Source organism: Martes martes (assembly GCF_963455335.1).
Source record: "Martes martes genome assembly, chromosome: 18".
NCBI lineage: Eukaryota > Metazoa > Chordata > Mammalia > Carnivora > Mustelidae > Martes > Martes martes.
The window spans coordinates 11296125-11320494 of record NC_137906.1 but is presented as its reverse complement, the minus strand read 5'-3'; the positions used below and the strand labels follow the sequence as shown (position 1 = coordinate 11320494).

Genomic DNA, 24370 nt, shown 5'->3' with positions numbered 1-24370 from the left:
AAGGAGGTGTCTGAAGAGATCAAGTGAAAGGGTCAGGAGCGAGGAAGGAGGCTGGGGGAAATGCAAGCAATAGAGAAACAGGAAAATAACAAAGGTCGGGGGAGGCCAGAGGGGTGCTCGGAACCTCAAGGCTCTCGAAGTACCACCCTGCACAAGTCATATCTCCTGGGGGCTTCCACTCCTTGACAATGTTAGAAGATGCCCCCCAAATGGCCCCAGATTCCCCCAAATTGACACTTGGGGGGAAATCAATCAGGGACTCCAGAAATTTGGAAGTCCTCTCAAAGCCAGGAAGGCTGTCTACTTTTTTTTTTTTTCTATGACCATCAGGATTGGGTCGCCCCCTCCCCCCTGCCCCCCAAATAAAAAGGAATTTGGCCGCACAACTATAAGCTCTACCAGGGAATAATTTACCTTTTCTGAGTAGACTTTAAGATCCTCAAGACCATCAGTTTTTAACTAGGTCTTAACAGCCATCTGCCACTCAAAGCCTTTTTTTTTTTTTTTTTTTTTACTGAAACAGTGGGTTCTGCTCTGATGCCTCCAAATCACATCTGAAAGAGAATTTACTTCATAGTTCATATTTTCCAAATCCGCGGGCCAAGAATGGGAGGTCAGATCTGGTTGTGGGGACATCATGTGGTGAGAAGAATGGAGTCGAGAAATCAGTACAAAGGAAGGAGCTTGGGGGGTCATGGGAGGCGCCCTGTGCCCTGGCACAGAGCAGAGGAGCCCAGACAAGCCTACGAAATGTCTGTGACTCAGCATGTGTCTGGACCCCCGGGAGCGGGACCTGGCCCCTCTCCTCCGACCTCAGAAAGGCTGGAGGGAACAACCCTAACCACAGGAAGGTCCCAAGATAGGTGTGTTACAAAGAGTTTGTGGCAGTGTCGGGGGGCCCGCTGGGGACTCCCGGAAAGACTTGGTAGACACAGGCAGCAGGAGCCAAAGCTCATCTTGGGCTGACTCCTCATGGGCCATTTCTAGTCTCTGAAAGGAGAAACTCCTAAAAAAAAAAAAAAAAGAGGTGTTTTTTTGTGTGTTTCGTTTTGTTTGCAGAAAAAAAGGCCCGAGACCTTGCAGAGCCTCCCTGAGGGCACTAAGGAGCAGCACAGCACGGAATCCAGTCGGAAAGCTCATTTCTCCAGTCTTTATTAAAGCTCGGTCCTCCTGCTGATGGCTCCTGGCCAGGGCAGAAGCAGCTGGGGCCCAGGGCAGCACCAAAGGTACGAACTCTGAGGGGTGTGCAAGGGGGCGATGAGCACAGAGCCACACCCCAGCCATGTGGGGCTATGCTGCCTTGAACTTGGCCCCTGAGGTTCCTGTCCCACAGGGAGAGGAAAGAAAGTGAGGACAGGGAAGGCATCACCCAGCACTGCTGATGCCTCCAGGGACCCCTGACCTCCTCAGCACCCCACCCCACCCCACCACCGCACCCAGCCAGGCGAATTCTTACCGCCACCATCCACGCCCCCTTCCCACCCACCGACTACTGCGCCTCCTACCCCGCCCCCAGCCCCAGCAGCCTGGCTGCTGGCTCTCCCAAGGCCATGTCTACACTAAAACAGAAGGAACTAGGTCTAAAAGGGAATGCGGTTGCTTCAAAATCTGTTTTCTGGCCCCACTCACTGGCCCACAAGGCATTCAGGGAGGAAAGGATCTCATGTGAGCCATATTTCAGCTGCCTGCCCAGTGGCTCCCAATGGCCCAACCCAGAGGGCGGGCTGCCCACCAGGTGCAGAATTTGCATAGCTGGGTGCCTGGCCTGTCATGGAGCCACAGGCTCAAGTCCACACCCCCGCAGGTGGACTTCCGCTGTACAAACTGCCCACCCTGTGACATGGGACTCTAAACAGAAACACTACTTGCTTCTAGTACAGAATAACGACAGAAGCGGCATTAAAGGGACCCACAGGCATCATAGGGCCCGAGCCCCGTAGCGATGTGAGAAATGATCCTGCTGCCGACCTGTCACTTTACAATTGGTCATTAAACCTAAACAAGCACTGGGCTTAGAGGGCAGGGGCCCATGTGTCCAACTGCTCCAGGGGAGGTGGCGGCCCAGGAAGTTGAAGGCTGGGGCCATGGCCGCAGCAGCCAGCAAGGGGCCCCCAAGGATCTCTGAGTGTGCCACCTCCAGCTGCCAGAGGTGAGAGTACCGAAGGACTCAAGGGGGGAGGCGGAGACCAAAACCCGCCGGGGCAGAATTAGTGCCTGGCTGATCTCGGTGCTCAAGTGGGGTGAGAGCGAGCGACCCTCCCCCAGAATAAGGCTTCAAACTCCCTCAGGACCCTGGAACACCTGCAACCCGTCCGCCTGGGGCCACAAATTTGGTTTCTGGCTTTTTCTCCTCCTCCCAGATTCTTCAGGCCATACAAGAGATGGAAATAAATATCCACAGTAGACAGAATAAAAGCTTTCCCAGTCGCATCTCTGTCCCCCCCTCGATAGGGAGGAACATCGTCCTCCGGAAACCCATAAGGCTTCCGCTAGCCCCGCGCAGTCCTTAAAACTTCCCGGACACATTCAAATGACCAGAAGGTCCCTGAAGTCCCTCACTGAGGAATGGGAAGAAGTCGTCAACCAAACCCACCGGAGGAGCCAGATGCTCTGCCCTTGACCACCCCGCCCTCCCCTCGACGCAAGGGGTCCCCCTCCCTCGCTGTACAACCCACTTACAGACTCATCGGCCGCCGGTCCCCCAGGCCACCCATATCGGAATCCGAGTGAAATAAATAACCTCGCCTGCCATCCCTACCGCGTGGGATGCAGCAGTCTCGGTGGGGGTGGCCGCCCCCTGCCCTCGCCTCCTCCGCGCGTGGCTCTCCTCTCCCCACGCGCCCCCTGCACGGCCGGACGAGCTCGGCGGCCCGGTATCCCGGAGCCGGGCAGGAGGGGCGCCCGAGGTTGGGGCGGGGAAGCGGTGCACGGGGGGGCTGAGGGGAAGGCACCGCACCAGGACTGGGACCCTCAGCACCCCGAGGCCAGAGGGGCAAGGGGGCCGGCGGCCCGGCGGGCTGCGCCTCCGTCGGCCTCAGGCCATCACAGGATGCTCTCCTCGTAGGCGCCTGAGGGCCCCGCGAAGGCGGCCGTGGGCTCAGAGCCGAAGCTCGTTCCGCCCGCGAACTCCAGCAGGGTGCTGCCGCGCTCCCCCGGCCCGCTGCCTGCGCCGGGCGGCCCCTTGGCAGGGGCCTCGGCCTTGGACGCGGGGGCCGCCGGCGCGGAGCCCGGCGCCCCGGCCGCGCCGCGGTGCGTCTTCATGTGGGTGAGCAGGTGCGAGCTCTGCGAGAAGCGGCGGCCGCAGTTGGCGCAGGCGTAGGGCCGCTCGCCCGTGTGCGTGCGCTGGTGCGTGACGAGCACCGAGCGCTGCGAGAAGCGCTTGCCGCACTCGGGGCACGGGAAGGGCCGCTCGCCGGTGTGGCCGCGCCGGTGCTTGGCCAGGTTGGAGCGCTGCGCGAAGCCGCGGCCGCAGTCCGAGCAGCGGAAGGGCTTCTCGCCCGTGTGCGTGCGCCGGTGCCGCTTGAAGTCCGAGCTGTGGCCGAAGCCCTTGCCGCAGTCGGGGCAGCGGTGCGGCTTCTCCTCGGCGTGCGCCCACTGGTGCCGCGTCAGCGCCGCGCTCTGGCCGAAGCGCCGGCCGCACTCCCCGCACGCGTAGGGCCGCTCGCCGGTGTGCGCGCGCCCGTGCGCCGTCAGGTGCGCGCGCCGGCTGAAGCCCGCGCCGCACACGCCGCACACGAAGGGCTTCTCGCCCGTGTGGCCCCGCACGTGCGCCGCCAGGTGCGAGCCGCGGGCGAAGCGCGCGCCGCACTCGGGGCACGGGAAGGGCCGCTCGCCCGTGTGCGTGCGGCGGTGGCGCGCCAGGTGCGAGCCGTACACGAAGCTTTTGCCGCAGTCCGCGCAGCGGTGCGGCCGCTCGCCCGCGTGGTAGCGCTGGTGCTTGGCCAGCGCGGCGCGGCGCCCGAACGTCTTGCCGCAGTCGGAACAGATCCACGGGCTCTCCTCCTCTGCCAGCGCGGCGGGCGCCGGCTCGCCCAGCAGTCCCCCGACGGCAGGCGCGAAGGCGCGCAGCCCGCCGCCGCCCCCGGCCCCCGGCCCGCCGCCGCCGAAAGGGTCGCAGGCTAGCCCCGCGCCCTCCACCAGGGCGAGCCGGCCCCCCAGGGGGACCGGCAGGGGACGCCCGTCGGCCGGCAGCCGCTCCCCGAAGTCCGGGAGGCCCAGGATCGGGAAGCCATCCGGGTGCAGCCAAGACTTGGGGTGCACGGGAAAGTGAAAGCCCAGTGGGTGCGAGGAAGGGCCTTCGCCCTCCCCCAGGCCGTTGCCCAGCTCGAGGAACCGCCTGTCCGGCTCGGGGTCCTCCTTGCTCCCGGGGGTGGGCCCCACTGCCACTGCCACCGCCGCCGCCGCCTCCTCCTCCTCTCTAGCCTCGACCTCGGCCTCTCCGTCCGCCTCGCCGGCGTCGGCCTCCTCGGGCCCCTCCGGCCCGGCCTCGGCCTCTTCGGGCCCTGGCGTGGGCAGCGTGTCGCAGGGCTCCCGCCGAGGGCCGTCTCCGCCGGGCTCCGCGCAACCCCCGCCGCGCCGGTGGCGCTGGAAGTCGGCGCGCAGGCGGAAGGCCTGGCCGCAGTCGGGGCAGCAGTGCGGCCGGTCTGCCGTGTGCACCGCCTGGTGCCGCGCGAGCGCCGAGCTCTGGCTGAAGCTGCGGCCGCAGTGCGGGCACGGGTAGGGCCGCTCGCCTGTGTGCGTGCGCTGGTGCGTGACCAGGTAGGAGCGGCGCCCGAAGCCCGCACCGCAGAAGGCGCAGCGGTAGGGCCGCTCGCCCGTGTGGATGCGCCGGTGAGTGACCAGGTGCGACTTGTAGACGAAGCGCTTGCCACAGTCCGGGCACGGGAAGGGCTTCTCTCCCGTGTGCGTGCGCTGGTGGATGGCCAGGTGCGAGCGGTACACGAAGCCCTTACCGCACTCGTCGCAGCCGAAGGGCTTGACGGCCGCGTGGTAGCGCTGGTGCTTGGCCAGCCGGGACCGGTGCGGGAACACTTTGCCACACACATCGCACGTGGTCTCGGGCCGCCCGGCCGGGGCAGCCACAGTGGCAGGAAACGCCCAGGGCGCCAGCAGGTTCGCGCCAGGCTCCCGGCCCGGCAGGAAGGGCTTCGCCTCCGACCCCTCGGCCAGGATCCCGAGGCCCCCGGGGTCGGGACCCCATCCCTCCGGAGTCTGTGCTGAATCTGAGTCATCGGGGCCCCACGTCCCAGGAACGTCCCCCACGCCATAGGCCGCTGACCAGAGCCCCGGAGGCTCGTTCTCTTCCTCCGCCACCTCCGCCAAGAAGTCTTCATCCTCCTCCTCCTCGTGGTCGTCCAGATCGTCGGTCCAGAACCAGGCCCCTGATGGCGACAAAGGAAGGCCCGAATAGAGAAGTGAGAGGAGGCCAAGGTAGCCCCTTGCAGGCTCCTCCCGAGAGAAATCACACTTGCGCAAGACCCCAAGCTCCCCTAGCCTCCATCCCCAGTTCCTGGACAGGGTGCCTCTCTGGTCCACAAGGACCCGTTCCAGCGTCCCTGGGGCAGTAGAGCCACTGCCTCCCTCAGTTAGAAGGAAGGCTGCAGACAGGAGAAATGTGCGGGCGGGTGTCCCTCTTAGGCGAGGCCGAGATTACTGCTTGGACTATCCTCAAATGGCACCAACTCACTAATCCCTCTGGCAGATCTCCAGGGCTTGCCGCCCTGCTGAGGAGCAGGAACACGCTACAAAATTGGTCACCTAAGCCCACAACAGCTGTCCTGTACCCAGGAAAAGAGAGACCTCTGAGCTGTTTTCCCCAAAACCCCTTGTCTTCCAGAGCACTCCACCCACCCCCCCTTGCTCGGTCCAAGCCCCGCAAGTCTCTGGGGCCAGCACAACCCCAGGGCCCTGCAGCAGACGACCTGCCTTTGTAAGCACCTGGGCTTTGCTCAGCATCCCTTCCCCTCGGAGTCCTTCTCCACCAGCCTCAGGCTGGCCAGCAGACGTGGGTCTCCTTCCCACTCTCGGAGCAGAACCTGATAAGGCTGCCTTGAGCCCGGGAGACCTGGAGGGGCCGTTGGGCCCTAGCTCCCTGCCCTCATCCATAGCCCAAGCTTCCCTGTAAGCCACCCCAAAGCCTGGCTTTTTCCGAGTGCCTGTGCATTCGGGAAACAGTCTCAAGCTGGTTAAGACTGGGTGAACTGCAAGCACTTTCCTATCCCAGAAGGCCAAGGACACTGCCCCCCACCCCGCCACCAAGGTCTTATAGTTCTCCACCTCCTCCACCAAACCGACCTCTCCCTTCAGGGCAGAGTGTGGATATGGAGTCGGCCTGTAGGGTTTTCTAGTTTGGAAAATGGGGTGCTGATGTGCCTGCCATCATACTTAGGAGGGAACGACAGTTTATGGGACAGGCACGAAGTCTCACAAGGAAGAGAAGGGAGAACACTGACCCACAGTGGCCCCAGGGGTCCCAAGCACCTGTGTGCCTACTTTCTCACGCACACTCTGCCCCACGTGTGTCCACAGTGGTCGCACACCGTGCTGCCGACCACTCCAGAATACTAGCATCTGGAAGGTTTAAGCTCCGAGGGTGCAAATCCCCTCTCCTACCCCACCTGGGTCCACCACCAAAACTGTGGCATCACCTGACTAGATGAGCCTGAAGCACTGAGTCCCGCCCCCAAGGGCAGGTCGCGGGGCCCAGGAGGGCTGCCCAGCCTGGCTCAGCCCTCGTCCTGTATTCTGCATGGCCCTGTACATGTACGGTGACATGGTCACAGGGGAAAGCAGCACAGCCTGGGGGGAAACAAAGGCAGACACACAACTGTTCGGGCATGATTGCGGCTGTGAAAAAAAAACACGCATCATTTTAAGGCATACAGAAATGGGTTATTTTATTTTTTCGTAATTGCATATTCAAGTTTTCTACAGTTAGTAGTAGTATACTGTTATAGTAAAAATACGCTTTAAAATAAGAGACAAAGTTTGCTGAACTACACTCAGTTTATCTCTAGCTGTCACCCAGGGCCACGAGTGGGTGACTTGAAGTAGCTGGTCCCTGGTACAAGCACAGAAATGGCCCAGCTCCTCCCTGGGAAGGTTGGAGCACCCCCGTGAGACGAGAGGGACTGGTGCAGCCAATACTCAGATCAGCTGGGAATTCTTCCCGTGAGTCTCAAGAAGAATCTTAGCACAAGAATTTGTTAGTTTGAATTAGAGACTCGCCAAGGCAGAGGGAATTCAAGCTGAGGAACAAGTTCACTGTCTCAGTGGGGTTAGTGTGCACCGCAGGACCTAGCCCAGGGTCATCCCTGTTGGATACAAAGTTGACACGCAGGTCAAATGAGGGCCCGCCAACAGGCCACCTCAGCCACTCAGAACTGGGAAGGTGGGCGACGTCCCAGTGACTCACCCATAACACCTCTTCCTTGGAGTCCAGGAGCAGCAGAAAGCCCCCCATACACACACTGGGGAAGGTGAGCCTTTACCCAGCCTCTACCTCAAGCCTCTGCAGAGGGGAGTGACACAGCCGGCACAGCCACTTGTCCAGGAGTGAGGAAACACTGAGAACACGGCAAGGTGGTGGAGAGCACCAATGACACCAAATGTGGGGCTGTAAGGGCAGCTGTGTCCCTGGGCAGTCAGGGCTGGCTGCACCCCAAGATCGCTAGGAGGAGCAGGGCCACTGGAGGGGGAGGCAGACGAAGACCAGCCTGCCCTGAGACCGGGTTCCATTCCCTTCTGTCACCAAAGTGGGTCAGGGTCTGGAGGTGGGGCCCTGGAGTGGGGTGTCCAATGGAAGGGTCACTCCAGGTTCCCAGGGAGTTTGCTGGAATCCAAGTGAGCACTTACCAGGTCTGCTTGTGAGCCGAGAGCCAGGGCAGAGAATGCTTCTACAAGGTGGGTGAGGGGACATTTTGTAACAGTGGCCTATAGGGTCAAACACAGTTGCTCCTTTCAGAACGCACAGGGACAGGGTAGAGAAGAGGACCCTGGGAAGTGGGAGCTGCTGTCTTGTCTCCCTGAGACATTTGCTCCCAAGGACTATGACCCGGGGTGATGATTAGCTAGGCTGGAGCCAGTGCTCTGAGGCCCGATGACAATCCCAGGGGCTGACCAATAGCCTTGTCAGGAGAGCCCCCAAGGCACCTCCAGTAAGTGCCCTACCAAGGCTCTAATCACAGGGCCTCAGAGAAGATGGAAGCCCCCGAGCCGCGCGCCCAATGCACCTCCACCCCCGAGCTGCTGGGAGGCCCACCGCGGGCCGCTCAGCATGACAGACACACGACGCCCGGAGAACCGTGCCACCGTTTTCTACGACTCGCACCCCCAAGCCACCTCTGCCCCTGTCTGGGAACCCGGAGGCTGCCCCCAGGCCCACCCTGACCCGGGGCCCCTGGTGAGTCAGCTCCAACTAAACCCATCTCTGCTGTCAACACCCGCGCCGACTCTGCCATCCAGACCTGGAGACTCGAGGGGCGTTTGTGGAGAGCCCCCCACCCCCCGAGGGACAGTTACAAGGCGAGGATGTGGACAGGGTTGGCGTGCCCCAAGCCACAGGTGGGCTCCTGCCTCCAGGGCTGCTGGCCAGCTGCCTTTCCTTCCCACGGAGCAGGAGTCTGGTAACCAGGCCTGTACTCAAGTGTGAGGGAGGCGGCAGCTCCCGACAGGGCCAGGTTTCTGTGCTGGGCTCTGTCCTCCGAGCACAGGGCCCGTCCCCCATCACTGGCTGGTGACCTCTCTGGCCTCAGTCTCCTCACCTGTACCGTGAGTATAATATCAAGGAAGAGCTACTAACAGGAGCCCGAGGCCCGGCTCTTCCTCACTTGGAATGTTTCCTGCCTCCTTCCCCTTCTGCCTACACCATGCCCAGGGGTCAGAGGCAAGAAGGGACCCAAATGCCTTCTCCTGGCTCAGACAAAGAAGGGGGATTCAGGGACACCCAGGGCCCTTTCAGGGGTGTGGCAAAGGCAGGGAAGGCCCATGCTAAGGACTAATACACCCCTGACCCCAGTTCTCCCTTGGCAGACAGCCCAGCCCAGGGGCTCAGCCCAGGTGCCCAGCCCAGGGGCTCACGGGCTATGAAGGTAAAGACCACCTGCAGGCTGGGGCCGGGCCTGCACCGCAGGGCCGCTCCTGACCTCCACCTCTCCAGAACCGCTGACGGTGCTCACCAACCCTGAGATTCCCCCACCTTGGTGTTTTACCTCTTACTGCTCTTAAATTTTCTGTCTCTCCTTTCCCGGGTCATCTTTAAGCAGGTGTAACCCTGCATGTTGTATTTCTCTTCCGTCCTTCGCTTTCACACAAGGGGGAGGAACAGCAGCCAAAGGAGGGAGCGGATCAGCCGCCAGCCCCGCTGGGTGCCAGGCCTGTGCCAGGCACCGTGGAGACAGCACAGGGTAGACAATACCCAGTGCCAGCTCTTACAGAGGCCACAGGCAGCAGCAGACAGGAAATGAGGAAGCAAACATCTACGCAGGACCATTTCAGATAGTGCTGTTTGCTGTACGTGCAGGGAACATCCTGGAGTAATGCCAGAGGGCGTGCTCCTGAAGTCTCTGTGCTCAGGAACACATGACTCGAGTGGGGTCCTAACAGCGGAGCCAGCCACACAAAAGGCACTCCTGGCAGGGGAAACAGCAGGCACAAAGGCCCTGAGGCAGGCTTGAAGAGAAAGGTTGTCTGTGAGGCCAAGCCTGAAGAGCTAAGGGTGGAGATGAGCCTGGAGAGCAGCGGCCTCAAGGCCACAGCAAGGCCCAGATACTGTGTCAAGTTCATGGGGAATACCCTAGAGGGAAAGGCAGAGGCAGCTCGGAAACACCTGTGGCCACAGGCCTGCCGGCCTCATGGAAGCCTGGGACAGGGTAGGGCAAGGAAGGCAGAGTGACAAGGACTAATCAGGCAGGGAGCCAGGCCCACTCAGGTGCCAAGGACGCTGCAAGAGGGGACTGAGGAAGGAGAAGTCCCGTCAGGTTCAGGTTCACTCTGAAATGACCGTCAGAGAAGGGGAGAGGTCAAGGGTACGGATGATGGACAAGCAGACAAGGTGAGGGCTGCGGAAGGAAGCTGAGGATGGGCAGCACTGACCTAAGCTCTGGCCACGGTCTCCTGGAGAGAACAGAAGACGGCACAGGACCATCCTGGTCTTGGGAACAAGCGAGGGCAGGTGCAGAGGCAGCCAGGAAGGCAGCTGAGAAATCAGAGGCCAAGAGGGTCCACCCCAGAGAGCAGAAAGCCAACCCAACAAGGACACAAAGCCGGACCACCGGCCCCAGGTGGTGGTGGCAGCGTCCTCAGGAGGTGTGAGGTCAGCCAGTAGGCACACTCTTCTCCAGCCACGACCCTGCTGCAGTGCAGCTGCGGGCAGGAAATGGGGTCCCGCCACCGGCAGGGACCTGGCGGGCGACTACACGGGGCTGTCGCAAACGGGGGCGAGGTGCTGCTATCCAAGCCCGGCGAGGAGAAAGGCACAGGAAAGGGGGTGGGGTGAGAAGAGCGAGCACAGCGCGCAGGGCTCATGGCCCTGCGGTGGAGGGGCCGAGCACAGAGCTGGAAGGGCAGAGCAGGGGACTTCAGGTCAGTATGGCAGACGGGATGGGGCGTCTGAGGGGGAGAATCTGGCCAGAGTCCAAACCTTTTGGCCCAATTCTTCAAAAAGCACAAGAGGAGTACGCTGGCGTTTTGCCAGACTGCAGCCTAGCGATCCAGACACTGTCGGGCCCAGGACAGCTAGCATCTGTCCCGCCCAGACCCAGCAAATCTCAATTCTCAACAGACTCGGCCACACGGAAATGAGTACGGGGAGAAGACCTTTAGCAAGCAGACTACGGTCATAGTTAAGAAAGGCCTTAGATGGCGTGCCTGGGGGCTCCGTCAGTCAAGTGGCCTGCCCTTGATTTCAGCTGAAGTCACGGTGTCGGAGTCCTGAGATCAAGCCCTGCACTGGGCAGGGGAGTTGGCTTGAGGATTCTTTCTCTCTCTCTCCCTCTCCCTGTGCCCCCACCCTGCTCTTGCACGCACTGTCTCTCTCAAATAAACAAATTAACAAATAGGTAGATATTAAAAGAAAAAAAGGCCTTAGATGGGTTTGCCCTACCTGAACTGACCCCAGCAGACAGGGATGTATCTAAAACTATGCCCGGGTCCTGCACCGACCTCCGGCTCGCCAGGTGGCAAGGGCGGGGATAGGGGGAGCACTCGAGGCCATGCAGCCCTACTACAGCAACAAGCCACAGGGGAAGACAGGGAGGCACTGGCCCAGCTAGCCAGCCTCCTCAGGGTGCTGCCGAACCCCACCCAGGTGCACAGGTCACATTGTGGGGACCACCCACACCGGAACCTGCAAATGCCTATACTCCACGACCCTCCGAGAAGCATGGAGAATGGGGGCACATCTATTAACATGATGAGAGACTGGCAAAGACAGGCCTGTGGCCCCTTTACCTGCAGGTGGCTTTTCTGAGCTCTGCCCGTAAACAGGGCCCACCTCCCACTGAGACCCCCTGAGAAACATCACCTCTGTCCCAGACTCGTCCCGGAAGCAGCTGCCATGGTCTCGCCAGCCAGAGCCCACCCAAGTCCAAAGCCCAGGAATGATTCCCAGAGAGGTCTCCACAGCACATGGAGAGCCGGGACTGGAAGGCTGTCCGGCAACACCACGGCAAGCAAGCCCTGGGGCTGAGCCCGGCTTTCAAAGTCAATGTCCTCAGCTGCGAGGTCAGCTGGCTGCCTGTGCCCTGCTACCGCATGGGCTTGTCGCCAGGATACAAAGTAAACGGGAAAACACTTCGAAGAGTCCACTCGTAGGCACAGTAACGTGGTCTGTGTTTCTCTGTGTTTTTATTTTAAAACACGTTCATGAGCTACTCTGAGTCTATCCAGGTCCGTGATTGGCAAGAGCCATCCAGTGGGGGACGTCACTCGAGCCCCCAGGCAGACACACCCTCCACGATCTCTCTCACCCACAGAGCCCGACTCACAGACCTCGTGAGGCACTGCCACAGAAGCGACAGTCCCACATCCTCTGCTCGGAAATTATGGATTTTGGTCAAACACTTCATTCTCCATGTGAGCAAAGAGAAGCTCAGAGGCTTAGAGAAACACCCAGAGCCACATCGGCGGTCCCCAGGGAAATTCGCCACCCTTGAACACACCCTGAACGCTTCCCTCCAAAATCTCCTTTCTGGAAGGGGCAAAGCTGCGCACCCAGGCCGAGGCCTGCCCCCTAGACCCTCTGCTCAGAGACGGCCCAGTGGGTGGAGAAGCCACAGGACCGGTTCAAGTGTGGGAACCAGAAAGGCGGGTTCCAGCACTCAGCCAGAGTCTGCCTAGCTCCTGTACTTGCTTTCTCTGAGCCAAACACTCAACAAATGGCCCTCACTTACAAAACACAAATAACAATCAGAGGCTCCAAGGCAGGGACAGGGACATTTTCCAAAGCTCCTAAGAGAAACCTGTAGGTTCTCTAAGGATTCACCAACCTTGGACTTCCATGGGCCCATTCCATGGGCCACAAAGGCAGAGGTCAGCCCATGGTGGCCTCCCTGTCTCCACGTGGCCCACTCCACATCCCGGACCACCAGCACCAAGGCCACGGCACAGGGCTAAGATCAAGGCCAAAGTCTGGCGAAGCTCCGAGGAGCTGTGTCAGCAGAAACCCCACGAGATTCCATCTCCCACTCACCTGTGTAGACGCCAGTGACAATGTCTCCTTCCTCGGGACGGGGGCTGTCTGGGACCCAGGGTTCTTCCCCTTGCTCCAGCCGGAAGATCAGATCCGGCTTGGGGATTGGGTATCCTGGCCAGGAGAAAAACAGCCGGTGGCTGCAGGGCTGCGCTGGGCAGGCCCCCCCTCACCCCACATAGTGCCAACCCCGCCACGCCAACCGGCTCCTCACTCTCCCTTCCCTCGTCTCCATCCTTCCTGGACCAGCCCTCCCGGCTCCCGGCCTCCACCCCGGGAAATCCCACATTCACAAGTCTAGACTTCGGCCCTGGTACCCGCAGCACCCTGCTGAGCCCCTCCACACACTTTCATCTCCTCCAGCACCTGACTCCTCACCCCTGGAGGCCTCTGGGGAGCAGACGGCACAGAGACCGGAGCTGGATGGGCGGCTCCCACAACACATGCACCGGCTCGTGGCACTGCTGGACCACAGTGGAGACCCCGGGCCCTAGGACTCCCCCAAAAGGTGGGCTGGCTCCAGGACCCCCTTCTCCTAGACCCTGGGGCTTCAGAAGCCACTCTCTCAAACAGCTAGGCTGTTGGCACCCGTCACACCGAAAGGCTCCCTGCTTACCCAAGGACACCAGGATCCCATAGTTTTCCTGCATGACGTCCTTGTAAAGGTCCCGCTGGTCTGCGTCCAGCCTTTCCCATTCCTCCAGGGAGAAGTACACAGCCACATCTTCAAAGGTCACCAGCCCCTGGAAAACAGAGCCCTGGCCGCTGCCCTAAGCTGCCCACCGTGGCAGGGAGGGGGGAGCCCAGAGAAGGCGGGCAACAGGGAGTCTCTTCAAGAAGAGGTGACCGTGGTCCTGCAACACCGAGCTCGTGGGGACACAGCCCGACATCCCGTCACTGACGGGCGACCAAGCCTGGCAGCGGGCCTGAAAGGCAACGACCCGTTTCCACTCAGAGATTAGGAACCCAGGCTCCGGGCAGGCAGATGCTCAGCGTGTGGGGGGCAGAGCCACGACTCACACTAAGGTCAGAAAACAAGAAAGCTCAAGTCCGTGCCCATGCAGGGAGGCTGCGTCCTCCCCGCTTACTGTCCAGCTGAAGCCAGAGGTCACATCAGCAACGTGAGGGCCCATGCTTGGGTGCACGAGCGGCATCAACTCAACCGACCGTGGGCCCTGGCATCCAGTCTGACTGGGCTCGGCAGGAAACCCAAGCCTGGACGGGTGACGGGCCCTCCAGGTAAGGGGTTGTGGTGCAGCCAAGGGAGGGGCAGTCAACATTCTCAGGACATGATGGCCTGGGAAGTGTCGGACCCCAGGAAAGTGGAACCATGTCCCATGGGCTTGGGGCTAGAGACCGCCAGTCACTTCTTGCAACCCCGTCCCTGCTCACAGCCTGAATTCGCCATGAGGACCACAGAGCCTCTGCTTGCCCACAGGGGTCTCCGGAACACCAGGCGCCAAGCTTCCCCCCTGCCCCACCCCCACCCCCCGTCCCCCGTCCCAAGCAAACCCCGCCTGGTTAACTGAGCTCCAGAGACAGCAGCTCACCTGAGATCCAGCTGTCAAGGAATCGTCATCTTCTTCCTCCTCTTCCTCCTCCTCCTCTTCCTCCTCCTCCTCCTCCAAGTCCTCATCCCTAGGTGTGGCTGGAAGCCGGGTGGCCTGCCACGCTGAGGGGAGGATCTCTTAGGGGCCTGCCTCCGCCATCAGGCCTCGCTGCCACCGTCCCCTTTGCCCGGACAGCAAGCAGGGTCAGGAGCTCCCGGCTCCTCCGTTTCAAAACCTGGGCAATGGTGCCCCAGCTCCACCCTGTCCCCGCCTGCCCTCCCCTGCCCCTGCTGCCTCGTCCCCCAGGAGCCGCTTCCTTTTTCTTACCCTTTTCCTGAAGAACTGGGGACTTGGCATCACCGCCACGGCCAAGGCGCTCCTGGGTCCCCAAGGTCAGACTCTGCTCCTCGGCCACCACCTCCTCCACGTCCTCGTCCTCCTCCAGCTCCACCTCCACCTGGTCCACGTGCGCGGCCCGCCCCCCCTCCTCTGCTTCCTCCACCACCTCCTTGTCCTCCCCTTCTTCCACGACGATCTCTTCCTCCTCCTCCTCCTCCTCCTCCTCCTCTATCTCCACTTCTTCCCCCTTTTCTTCTTCCTCTTCTTCCTCCTGAGCAGGACCACATTCCAGCCCATCCTCCGCCTTCGCCAGCTGCGTGGCCGGTGCATCTGGAGTGGAGCGCAGGGCTGCCATCTTCCCCGGAGGAGAGCCTCAGCTCGGCCTGGAACACAGACGGGCGGCGGTGACCAGCTGCCCACCGCACACTCACGTGCGATGCTCGAGCCTGCAAGCGTCCCGCGGGAGGCGGGTTTCGTCTCCCGCACTAGACAGTAATGCCGCCAAGGTTGAGGGAGGACCGTGGGCTCTTTCCACAATCTCACATGGCACAACTGGGACATTCTGTACCCAGAAAAAGTAACCACAGAGTCCCTCTCCGTGACCCCATTACGCGGTCTCAGGTCTTCCTTGTCAGCAATTATGTGCCGGATGTGAACCGCCACGCTTTCTTGGAGTAAATCAGGGATTTAGCCCGGGTCTTTATCCTCAGGGGCCATGAAAACAGGGAGTCCAGGCAACATGGCTGAGAGTGGCCCACATTTGGCTGAAAGAGCTGAGTGCAGCCTCGGAGGAACGGCCCACCTGACATAGAGGGGGAAATGCTCACCCAGCTCTCAGCACCCACACTGTGCCAGCAGGGGGGAGGGAGGAGAGGCCTGGGCATGGGCAGGTGTGCAATGAGACTGGCGGCCTTATTCACCTCTGCCGGAAAGGCCAGCAGGTCAGCCTCCTCCTGCCAGAAGCAGCACACCAGAGATGCTGAGTATGGGTTACCTTCTGTGTCTCCCCTGCCCCTCACTCCGTCCAGAGCATCTGGAGAAAGTTCAACAGATCACGGAGATCTGGTTCATCGCTGGACCAGCAATGATGATCCAAAACACCCTGTGACATCTCTTCAAGTTTAAGGATCAGAAAATCCCAGGAAAAAACCACCAGTGCCCCAGTGGCTTACAAGGTCCTACTCATGCCACCGTCACAGCTGGCTCAGCCCAGGTGCTGGGCAGAGACATAGCCATGTGGCTGCATGGTCCAGAGCCAAGGGCTGTGGACCTGATGGACTGTAGGCCCAGAAGCCACTCCTCCCTTCCAGGTGAACGCCCTTTACCAGGAGGCCCAAGGCCAGAACAGGGTCACAGTTTTGACAAGTCCAAGGCTCCTTTTTGGGTGAACAGTTCCAAGCTGCTGCTTTAAATCCATACTTTAAAAGCTAGGAACTTGGAACGTTCATGAAGGCCTCCCAGACGCCACCTCTGTCCCACCCCTCGTGCTCCCCTCTAGCTGACCAAATTGCGAATTCACAGTCACGGAACTGTGTCACAGGTGAAGAGCTATGCCTAGGTGGGCTGCCCCAGCCTCTCCCCAAAACCTACAGTTCTTGGCCTCCACAGCTCCTTGGCCATGTGAAGGCGCCGAGTATAGAAACACACGTGCCAAGCGCTGCTCTAGCCACCTCCAGGAAGACGCAGCAGCCCTACCCAGCACTCAGGGCACTGAGAATGCTCCTCGAAGGTTTCCTAACCGCCACCCACCTCAGGATCCAGCGGAGGGCTTTCCTCACCCAGGCCTCAGGCTACAAATCCAGGCTGAACCCAGGCACCACACCAAGCCCAGCCGAGCTGTCTCCTGCCTGGCCACCATCCAGAGCAGACTCCCACAGCAGGTCTGCCGTACCCAAGGACCCAGTCGCAACAGAAGAAAACCCCAGGGCTTTGGAATAAAGTGGCCTGGGGCCTGGTCCCACCTCTGGATCTTTGCCCATCCTATTCCCTTTCCCTGGAACTTGCTTCCCTTCTTCTTCTCTGATCCTCTGTGGGGAGCCTCCTGGGCCCCCGTTTCACCCAGTTTCCTGAACTCTGGCCTCACAGCACCTCATTTTTTTTAAAGATTTTATTTATTTATTTGACAGAGAGAGATCACAAGTAGGCAGAGAGGCAGGCAGAGAGAGTGAGAGTGAAGCAGGCTCCCTGCCGAGCAGAGAGCCCGATGCGGGACTCGATCCCAGGACCCTGAGATCATGACCTGAGCCGAAGGCAGAGGCTTTAACCCACTGAGCCACCCAGGTGCCCCCAGCACCTCATTTTTATATGTTCACGGAACTGTCTCCTTACCACCTGTCTCCCCAAACACACAGTCAACTGCAGGAAGACGGAAATTCCCTTTGCTCATTCCTGAATCCCCCCATATCAGACACAGAGTTAACGCTCAAATATTTATTAAAGAGGTGAGTCTAAAGTCTGTAATTAACATGAAGAACGTGAGATCTTAAAAATTCAGGGGCGCCCGGCTGGCTCAGTCAGTAGAGCATGCAACTCTTGATCTCTGGGTCGTGAGTTCAAGCCCCGCACTGGGCGTACAACTCACTAGAACAAAACAAAACACCTCAGTATTCTGGCCCCACTGCCACATTCCAGACTAAATTGATCACTTTTCAGGGTCCTTCCAAACAGAACCCACGCCAGAAGCCCTGAGAGTCTCTGCCTTCAAAGAGGCTGGGGCCTGAAGTCCCTGCTCCCAAAAAATGCATGTGCTGGTGACCGGAGAACGGAAAGGCTCAGCAGCTATGGGAGGTCAGCAGTCACCCTGCAGACAGAACTGTGAGCTAGCACAGCCAGACACCTCACATACCCCAACCCGGAATCCAGAACAGAATCATTCTGGAAAACAGACTTCAATCACTCAGGCACCAGATGCTTTCTGCCTCCCCACACGGCTGGGTGCTGGGCACACTCCCCCAGACCTACACGCTTTCCTTTCTTCTCTTCCCAGCCTGTCAGCCCACTGGCACTCATTCTGCCTACTTCCAGGCATCTGATTCTGGGTCAGAAGTCACAGAGGGTCAGGTAAGCAGCCTCATCAACATAAACCCCCACATCATCCCGGACCTTTATTTTCCCGGGGTTCTCCATCCTAGGATACAGTACTACAGGTGCTTACAGCTAAGGAGGACGAGACACCCTCCACGGAGGGAAGGGAGGACCACAAGAACGGAAAAAAAGTTTGGAAACTGTTAGAAACTCTCCACGAAAGTCCCAAATTCAAGGAACCTACATAGAGAAGGAGGAGAAATGTGTGGGTGCACATATATCTAGGCCCCGCCCCCTCCCACACGCATTATTCAAGGCCTTCCAGGTTTTTGTTTCCTCCAAGAAGCCTTCCCTCCTTTACTACGATCCTCGCTGTGCGTCCACGGATCAGGCTGCCCTACCCTCCAGGATTTACTCCCGGTGCAGCTGGATGCGTGGGGCCATCCCAGCTCGCCCAGGACAGCCCCTCACCATGCTGACTAGCTCCCCACACCTGCCAACACTTGTTGAGCCAAACTAAGTACCAAGGTCTCCCCACACAGGTGCAGCCAGGGGCCTGAACCTCCTGCACACCTCCCCTTCTTCCTACCCACCCAGTCCTCTACCGAAGGCCCGCCCCCTTCCCACTTATGTGGCCACATGGGGCACCCCAGACCCTGCCCAACCCCAGGGATGGGTTCCCCTACGGGACTACCAGGTAGAAGACAGCACAGCAGCCCACTGGAGCTTCCACTGGCAGAGACCCAGGACCCAGACGAGTCCCCCAAGGTCACTAAGCAAGCTCATGGGGGCCCCCAGCCAAGCATTTTCATCTCTCCAGGGGGCAAGCTATCTGGCGTGGGTCTTCCCCAGAGGCGGTGGCGGTGACAGCCCCTTCTGGATGGGTGTGTCCCCGGGGGCGGCCACGGCCCAACCCCCGCCCCTCCGGCCTAGCCGGCGGCGGGCACCTCCCGACGACTCGCGCGTGTCCTCCCCAGCCCGCCTGCTCCGCGCCGCCGCCGGCCTCCGCCGGCCTCCGCCCGCCCCGGGGGGTCGGAGCCCGCCCCCCTTCGCGCGGTCTGGGGCGGGGGGTCCGCGGCCCGCCCCGGCCGTGGGCGCGGCCCCCGAATGCCCGGCCAGCGCGCCGCTCCGGCCCCGCCAGGCCCAGGCCGGGCCCCGTCGGCCCCGCGGCCTCCCGCGCCGGCGTGGAGAGGCGGTCCGAGCCGGCCCCGCGCCCAGCCGCCCGCACCTGCCGCCCACTCACCGCGCGCGCGCGCCGGGCCGGCCGAGCCGCCGCCGGACGCCGGGGCCGGGCCGGGCCTGCGCGCCCCGCGCTACACAAAGTGACGGCCCCGGAGCTGCGCGGCGGCGGCGCGTGGGCACCGGAAGTGCCGCCGCCGGGCCCCGCCCCGCCCGCGCCCACGGGGGGCCACTTCCGGTCACGCGGGGTCGAGCGCGGCTCCCGGAGGGGGCGTGCGTGGAGGGCAAGGAAACGCCCCTGGTGCGAGGGAGGGCGCTCCGGGTCTTGGATCCCGGCCCCACCCCTGGGGACCCTGGTGCCCCACTCCTGGGAACTCCAGAGTCCTCTGCCCTGACCCAAGACCTCCACTCCTCCCCTGGGAACCCCAGCGCCCCCTGCTCTGACCTGAGATCCCGACTTCAGCCTGGACACCCAGCCCCGCCTGCCCGGGACCCGACACCCCAAAACTCCGACTCCTTCCCTGAGAACCCCAGAGCTCCCTGCTCTGACCCGAAACCCTGACTCCACCCCTGGACACCCCAGCATCATCCCCCCCCCTGCTCTGAGACCTGGGTCCTCCTTTGAAGACCCCGGCGCCCCCCACCCCGAGACCGTGGCCCCAACCCCTGGACACCCCAACTCCGTCCTCCCCCTTGATTCTCCCCATGAGATCCCTTGGCTCTGAGCCTAGCCCCTTCCCAAGCCCAGTTGGAATTCCTAATTCAACCAACGTGCAGGGAGTGCAGACCGAGTGCCAGACCCGAGACAGACCCACCCCCAGCGTTGGGTCGCTCTCCAGGTCCTGAGACCGTGGATGACCGCACCGTAGGCGATGACCTAGGGAGAGGCCTCGTGGAGGCTCTATCCAGTCCGCGGGCCATGACACCGGACGGGGACGAGGGCCACCCCTTGCAGGCGATGAGCAAGTGCGACCGTAGCAGGAGGGGCCGGTGTCCACTGCTCACCTGCCCTGCTTGCGGGACCACCAGTGCGTGCGGGACCAACGCTGCTAAACGTGAGCGTTTTACCCAGAGGCGATGGCGATGAGGACTGAGAGGCAGTGGGCCGGGGCAGCCGAATGAACGCAATTGGGTCTCCGACTGGAGCTTCCCATGGAGGGACCTGTATCAGGATGAGGCGGAGGGCCAGCCTCTGGGAAGGGAAGGGTCCTCCAAGCAGAGGGAGGCACGAGTGATCTGTGACTGCAGGAGCTGTGAGAAGGTGAGGTCGCCAGACTGAGACTCCACCTGCCGGCATCCACCTCCAGGCAGCCCGCTGGGTGTGACAGTGAGCTCTTGCCCTTACAGAGGTCGGGGCCTTTTTCAGCCTGCTTGCAAGCCCCAGTCAGCAGTGGTGGAGCCCTGCTCCTTCTCAAGCTCCCGCCCCACAGGCACCATTATTCTTAAGTTTTCCGTGGCATCGCCGCCCTTAGACCTTCAGGACAGCAGCGACCTGTCCCGGCTCAGGCCAGGTTCAGACCTGCCTGAAATAACAGCTTCTCCCCTCCCCAAACCTCAGCCCCTGATCTTCTCAGGCCTCCACACAGGACTCAAACCCGTGTCCTGCAGAAGGGTGCAGCAGCCACTATCCCCCTGTTCCCTCCCCCAAGCCTCGCCTTCTCCAGCCCAGAGCACCAGCAGCCCACCCTCCGGCTGAGGCTAACTCTTCACAGTGATTGTCTTTGGCTTCTGGTATTTTAAAAATGTTTTAAAATGGATAACACTTAAAAATTGAGGGTCTCCAGTCATGATCCCAGGGTCATGGAATCGAGCCCCGCATCAGGCTCTCTGCTCAGTGGGGAGCCTGCTTCCCCCCACTCTCTCTGCCTGCCTCTCTGCCTGCTTGTGATCTCTGTCTGTCAAATAAGTACATAAAATCTTTAGAAAAAATTGAGGGTCTCCCGTAAAAAGATGGAAAAAAAACGGAAGTTCTGCCCACACCAAGGCCATGGTTTCCAGGGCACCTGTTAGGGGGCCCTGAGAGGCGACTAGCACCCCCTGCAGTTGAGGCTGGGGTTTGCCGCTCTCTGTGCGCGCACTTCCACAGGGCACCTCCTCTCTGGGCCTTTGAACTCTAGACCCCCATAGACCCTGCCCCACCCTCCATCCCCAGGTAGTCCCGACGAGAGGGTGTGAGTGAAGGACAGCTAACGGGAGCAGTGGTGGCCAAGTAAAGGGGAACAACACGGACAGAGGCCCCAGAGACTGGCACCGGGCCCTGAAATGGGGGGGGTGGCAAGGAAGGACGTCGTCCAGCCTGGGGAGAGCGGAAGTGCAGACGGGGTCCCCCCAGTGGGAGCTGTGACCCTGGCGAGGGGTGAGAATACCCCAGCCCTGTCCTCCCCACCTTTCCTGGCAGCCCATTGGCCGAACCCGCTTGGACTGTGGCAGGGCAAGGGGCCCTGGGGCTGTGGTCACAGTCCAGCGCCCAAAGCCGGGTAGGGAACATACCGGAGGCGGGGCGGGGGCTCGACAGAACCAGCCCCTCATCAGGCAGGGATCCTGCATCTCCTCAGAACTCTTCCTGGCCTGTCCCCTAAACCGAGACTTGATTTCTTCCCCTCCCTTCTCTGGGGAGGTTTTCAAAGGCACGGAGCCCCCCAGACTCTCGCCACTCAGTAGGCTCTGCCTCCATCCCGCTCTGTCCCCCAGAGGCTGAGCAGGGAGACTGCCACCCCCAGTCCTCTCTATTTTGTCCCCTCCGTGAGCCTCTACTCCCTCCGGCCCTGTGACAGGCAAAGTCCCCCAAAGCTTGTCCAGGACACCCACGTGGTGCACTGCACAAAGGCCCCAGAGTCTGCCGCCCAGTTGGCATGTCCAAGGTCAGAGTTAGGCTTGGGACACTCCTGTAAGATAACCTCCTCCCCTGCCCCACACCTGTGACTTCAGAAGCAAGGCGTGCTCGGCTAGACCGCCCGCTGTTCTGTGGGAATCAAGCCGCTTGATAGGAGCCTTCATATCTTTGTTTATTTTATAGTTAAATCAATTCCCACTCTTAACGACCTCACCTGGCCTGGTTCCTTCTGGGTCAGCTCTCCACTGGGTCCGGATTGGGTGCTTCGGGTGTGGGACTTACCATCCACCTCGCACTAGCCAAGCCCCTGCAGATGAGCCCCCCCCCCCCCGGCCTCAGGTCATCTTTGTGCCTGCACAAAGCAGCGCTAGCCTGTCCCAGACGGTTGGGTCATGCCTGGGACTCTCATGTTCCCAAGTCACCGGGCCCTGACCCTCCCAGTCGTCGAAGCCCAGAGCTGGCAGGATTGGCGCTGGCTGCCCAACACCTATAGGCATGGAACCTGATCATTGCCAGAGGGGCTCCTGCCAGGTGGACCTCGCTTCCCAGGGGCCCTGGAGAGCCAGAGACCCAGGTTCCAGCCTTGACTCCCCACCTCCCTCTCCTTTCCTCCATCACGCAGCAGTGTTCCCACAGCTCCGGGTAGCTCCACTGCTTGGGTTTCCTGAGTCTCACAGTCCCGGCCAAGCCCCAGCCATTGGCCTTCCTGCAAATTCTTGGGTCCTCAGTGGTACCCCCACTCCTTCTGAGGCAGCAGCCTTATCCCTGCTTTTCCTTTTGATGGCCCGCCTTCCCTCGCACAGCTGCACCCCTGCTGAGCGCAGGGCCTGTGCTCGTGCCAGGGGTTCTCTGAAGAGCTCAGTCCCTGCTGTCTAGGTGGTGGGGAGGGCAAGGAGACACTTGGGTCCAAGCCTTCACTTGGGTCCCTGGCTCAGGGCTGCATATTGCGCCATGAAAGCCGACGGGAGGTGCCAGGGGGGAGTGGGGAGAGAGATCAGCAGGAGCGGGGACCAGCACGAGCCAGCTGGAGCCCCGATTCCACTAGGGCGCTGGCCCTACCCACCCAGAGATGCTGCTTTGGGCCATCTGAATTTACCTCGGGGATCTCAGAACTGCAGACAGTGACAGCGAGCCCTCAGATAACAATTACAGATGCAGACAAGGCATTGGGATTCCATATTAGGGGTGATTGGAACCGAGAGGGGTTTGGTGCCATTTTTGCTTCTGAGCCGGAGGGAGAGAGCGGAGTGGTGGCCAGCAGTATGTCCCGGGGTAAGGCCTGTGTAGGCCTGCATAGACCTGTGCACGCTGAGAGAGCAGGAAGCAAGAGGAACAACAGAGACCCAGACTGGACGTTTCCAGTCGGCAGCTTTCGCCCTGGAGCGCACTGCCTGGTGGAGGACGGCTGGGCAGAGGGGAAGCGGCGACTTCTCCCAGACCCAGCAGTTAGCCTTGGCTTGAGCTCCTCCTGCACTGTGCTACCTGGACGGGTCTGGGGGGGTGGGGGGGGGGCAGCAGTAAGGGACATAGAGCCTCCAGGGACAGAGGAGCACGGGTCCCAACAAGGAGGTGGGACCTGTGAGCCATGGGCCAGGTGGCATTTCAGCCAAGCCCGAAAGAGGGCCAAAAGCTGGGTCCTTATTCAGTGGAAGGCTCAAGGGAACTCTCTGGGGTCCCTTTTATAAGGGCATCAATGCTGTCAGAGAGGGCTCCAACCCATGACCTAGTGGCGTCCCAAAGGGCCCCCCTCCTAATGCCATCACACTGGGCATTAGGTTTTAACATAGGAAAGGGGTGAGTTGGAGGGGGGACACAAATATCTAGTCCACGCCACAAGGTGACAGGGTCACATAGTAACTGGTGGCCGGAATTCCAATCCCCAAGTCCACCCTGGAGGGACATTACTATTTCCTAAAAGATACCAAGCTGACTCAAGTAGATATGGGAATTTCTACTTTCCAGGGGGAACCTGATCACTCTGGGAACACTCCCTGGTTCTCCAATCTTTGACACTGTGAAGGACTCTGCCCATCGTCCTTCCAGAGGGAGCCCCTCCCCACCTCGGCCCCCCAACCCCAGAAGCCATGCCTGCCCAGTCTGCCATACGAGGCCATCCCAGCCTCCCACCAAGGCTGTGCAGGGCAGGTGGAGAGCAGAAAGGGGGAGCAGGCAGAGATGATACAGGTGTCCCCTCAACAGGGGCAGAGGGTTGAATCCAGGCCCCTGCAATGACAGGGGTGGGGCCTAGCCTGTAGACAGATGGGGGGCGGGGGTGGGAGGGGCCATGTTGTGACAAAGACCATTTCCCTAACCGGACTTTTAGCCTGGGCCTCACCTCAGTTGGGCCCTGACTTCCAGCTTCTGTGTCTGTCTGCATCACCCACTTTTAACAAAAATCCTGTCAAGTTGGTTTAGCCAGAATTCCCACCCTTGGTATCTGATCACCCTCCATATCTGGTCGTGGTTCTCGGCCCGATTCCCTCCACCTCGCCACCCCCCCCCCCCACCCCTCGGCCACTGTGAGGTCTGATCGCCCTGGCTTGCCGTCAGCAAGAATCCTGTTTAACTAGAATCTCCCCCTACCCCTGATGTTTCTCCCATCTTAGTAAATGTCCATCCACCAACTTCCCCCTACCTTCCTCCTTGTGAAAAGATGCCTGTGAATCTTCTCTTGTCCTTGCTGAATCCAAATTCTCTTCTGAGGTCTCTTTCCCCATTGCATTAGGTCCTGAATAAAACCTGTTTTTGCTGCTTTAA

At 60.7% G+C, this 24370-nt stretch overlaps 1 protein-coding gene across 1 annotated transcript; it reads right to left on the bottom strand.

Moving 5' to 3' along the window:
- Nucleotides 1–2682: 2682 nt before the first annotated feature.
- Nucleotides 2683–14932, bottom strand: ZNF316 (zinc finger protein 316; the record flags this gene model as incomplete). The annotated part of the gene is made up of 6 exons (XM_080830425.1): nt 2683–5381; nt 12689–12802; nt 13305–13431; nt 14239–14360; nt 14566–14757; nt 14860–14932. The coding sequence occupies 6 exons, from the start codon at nt 14930–14932 to the stop codon at nt 3043–3045; spliced, it is 2967 nt and encodes a 988-aa protein (XP_080686551.1). The 3' UTR covers nt 2683–3042.
- Nucleotides 14933–24370: the final 9438 nt, after the last annotated feature.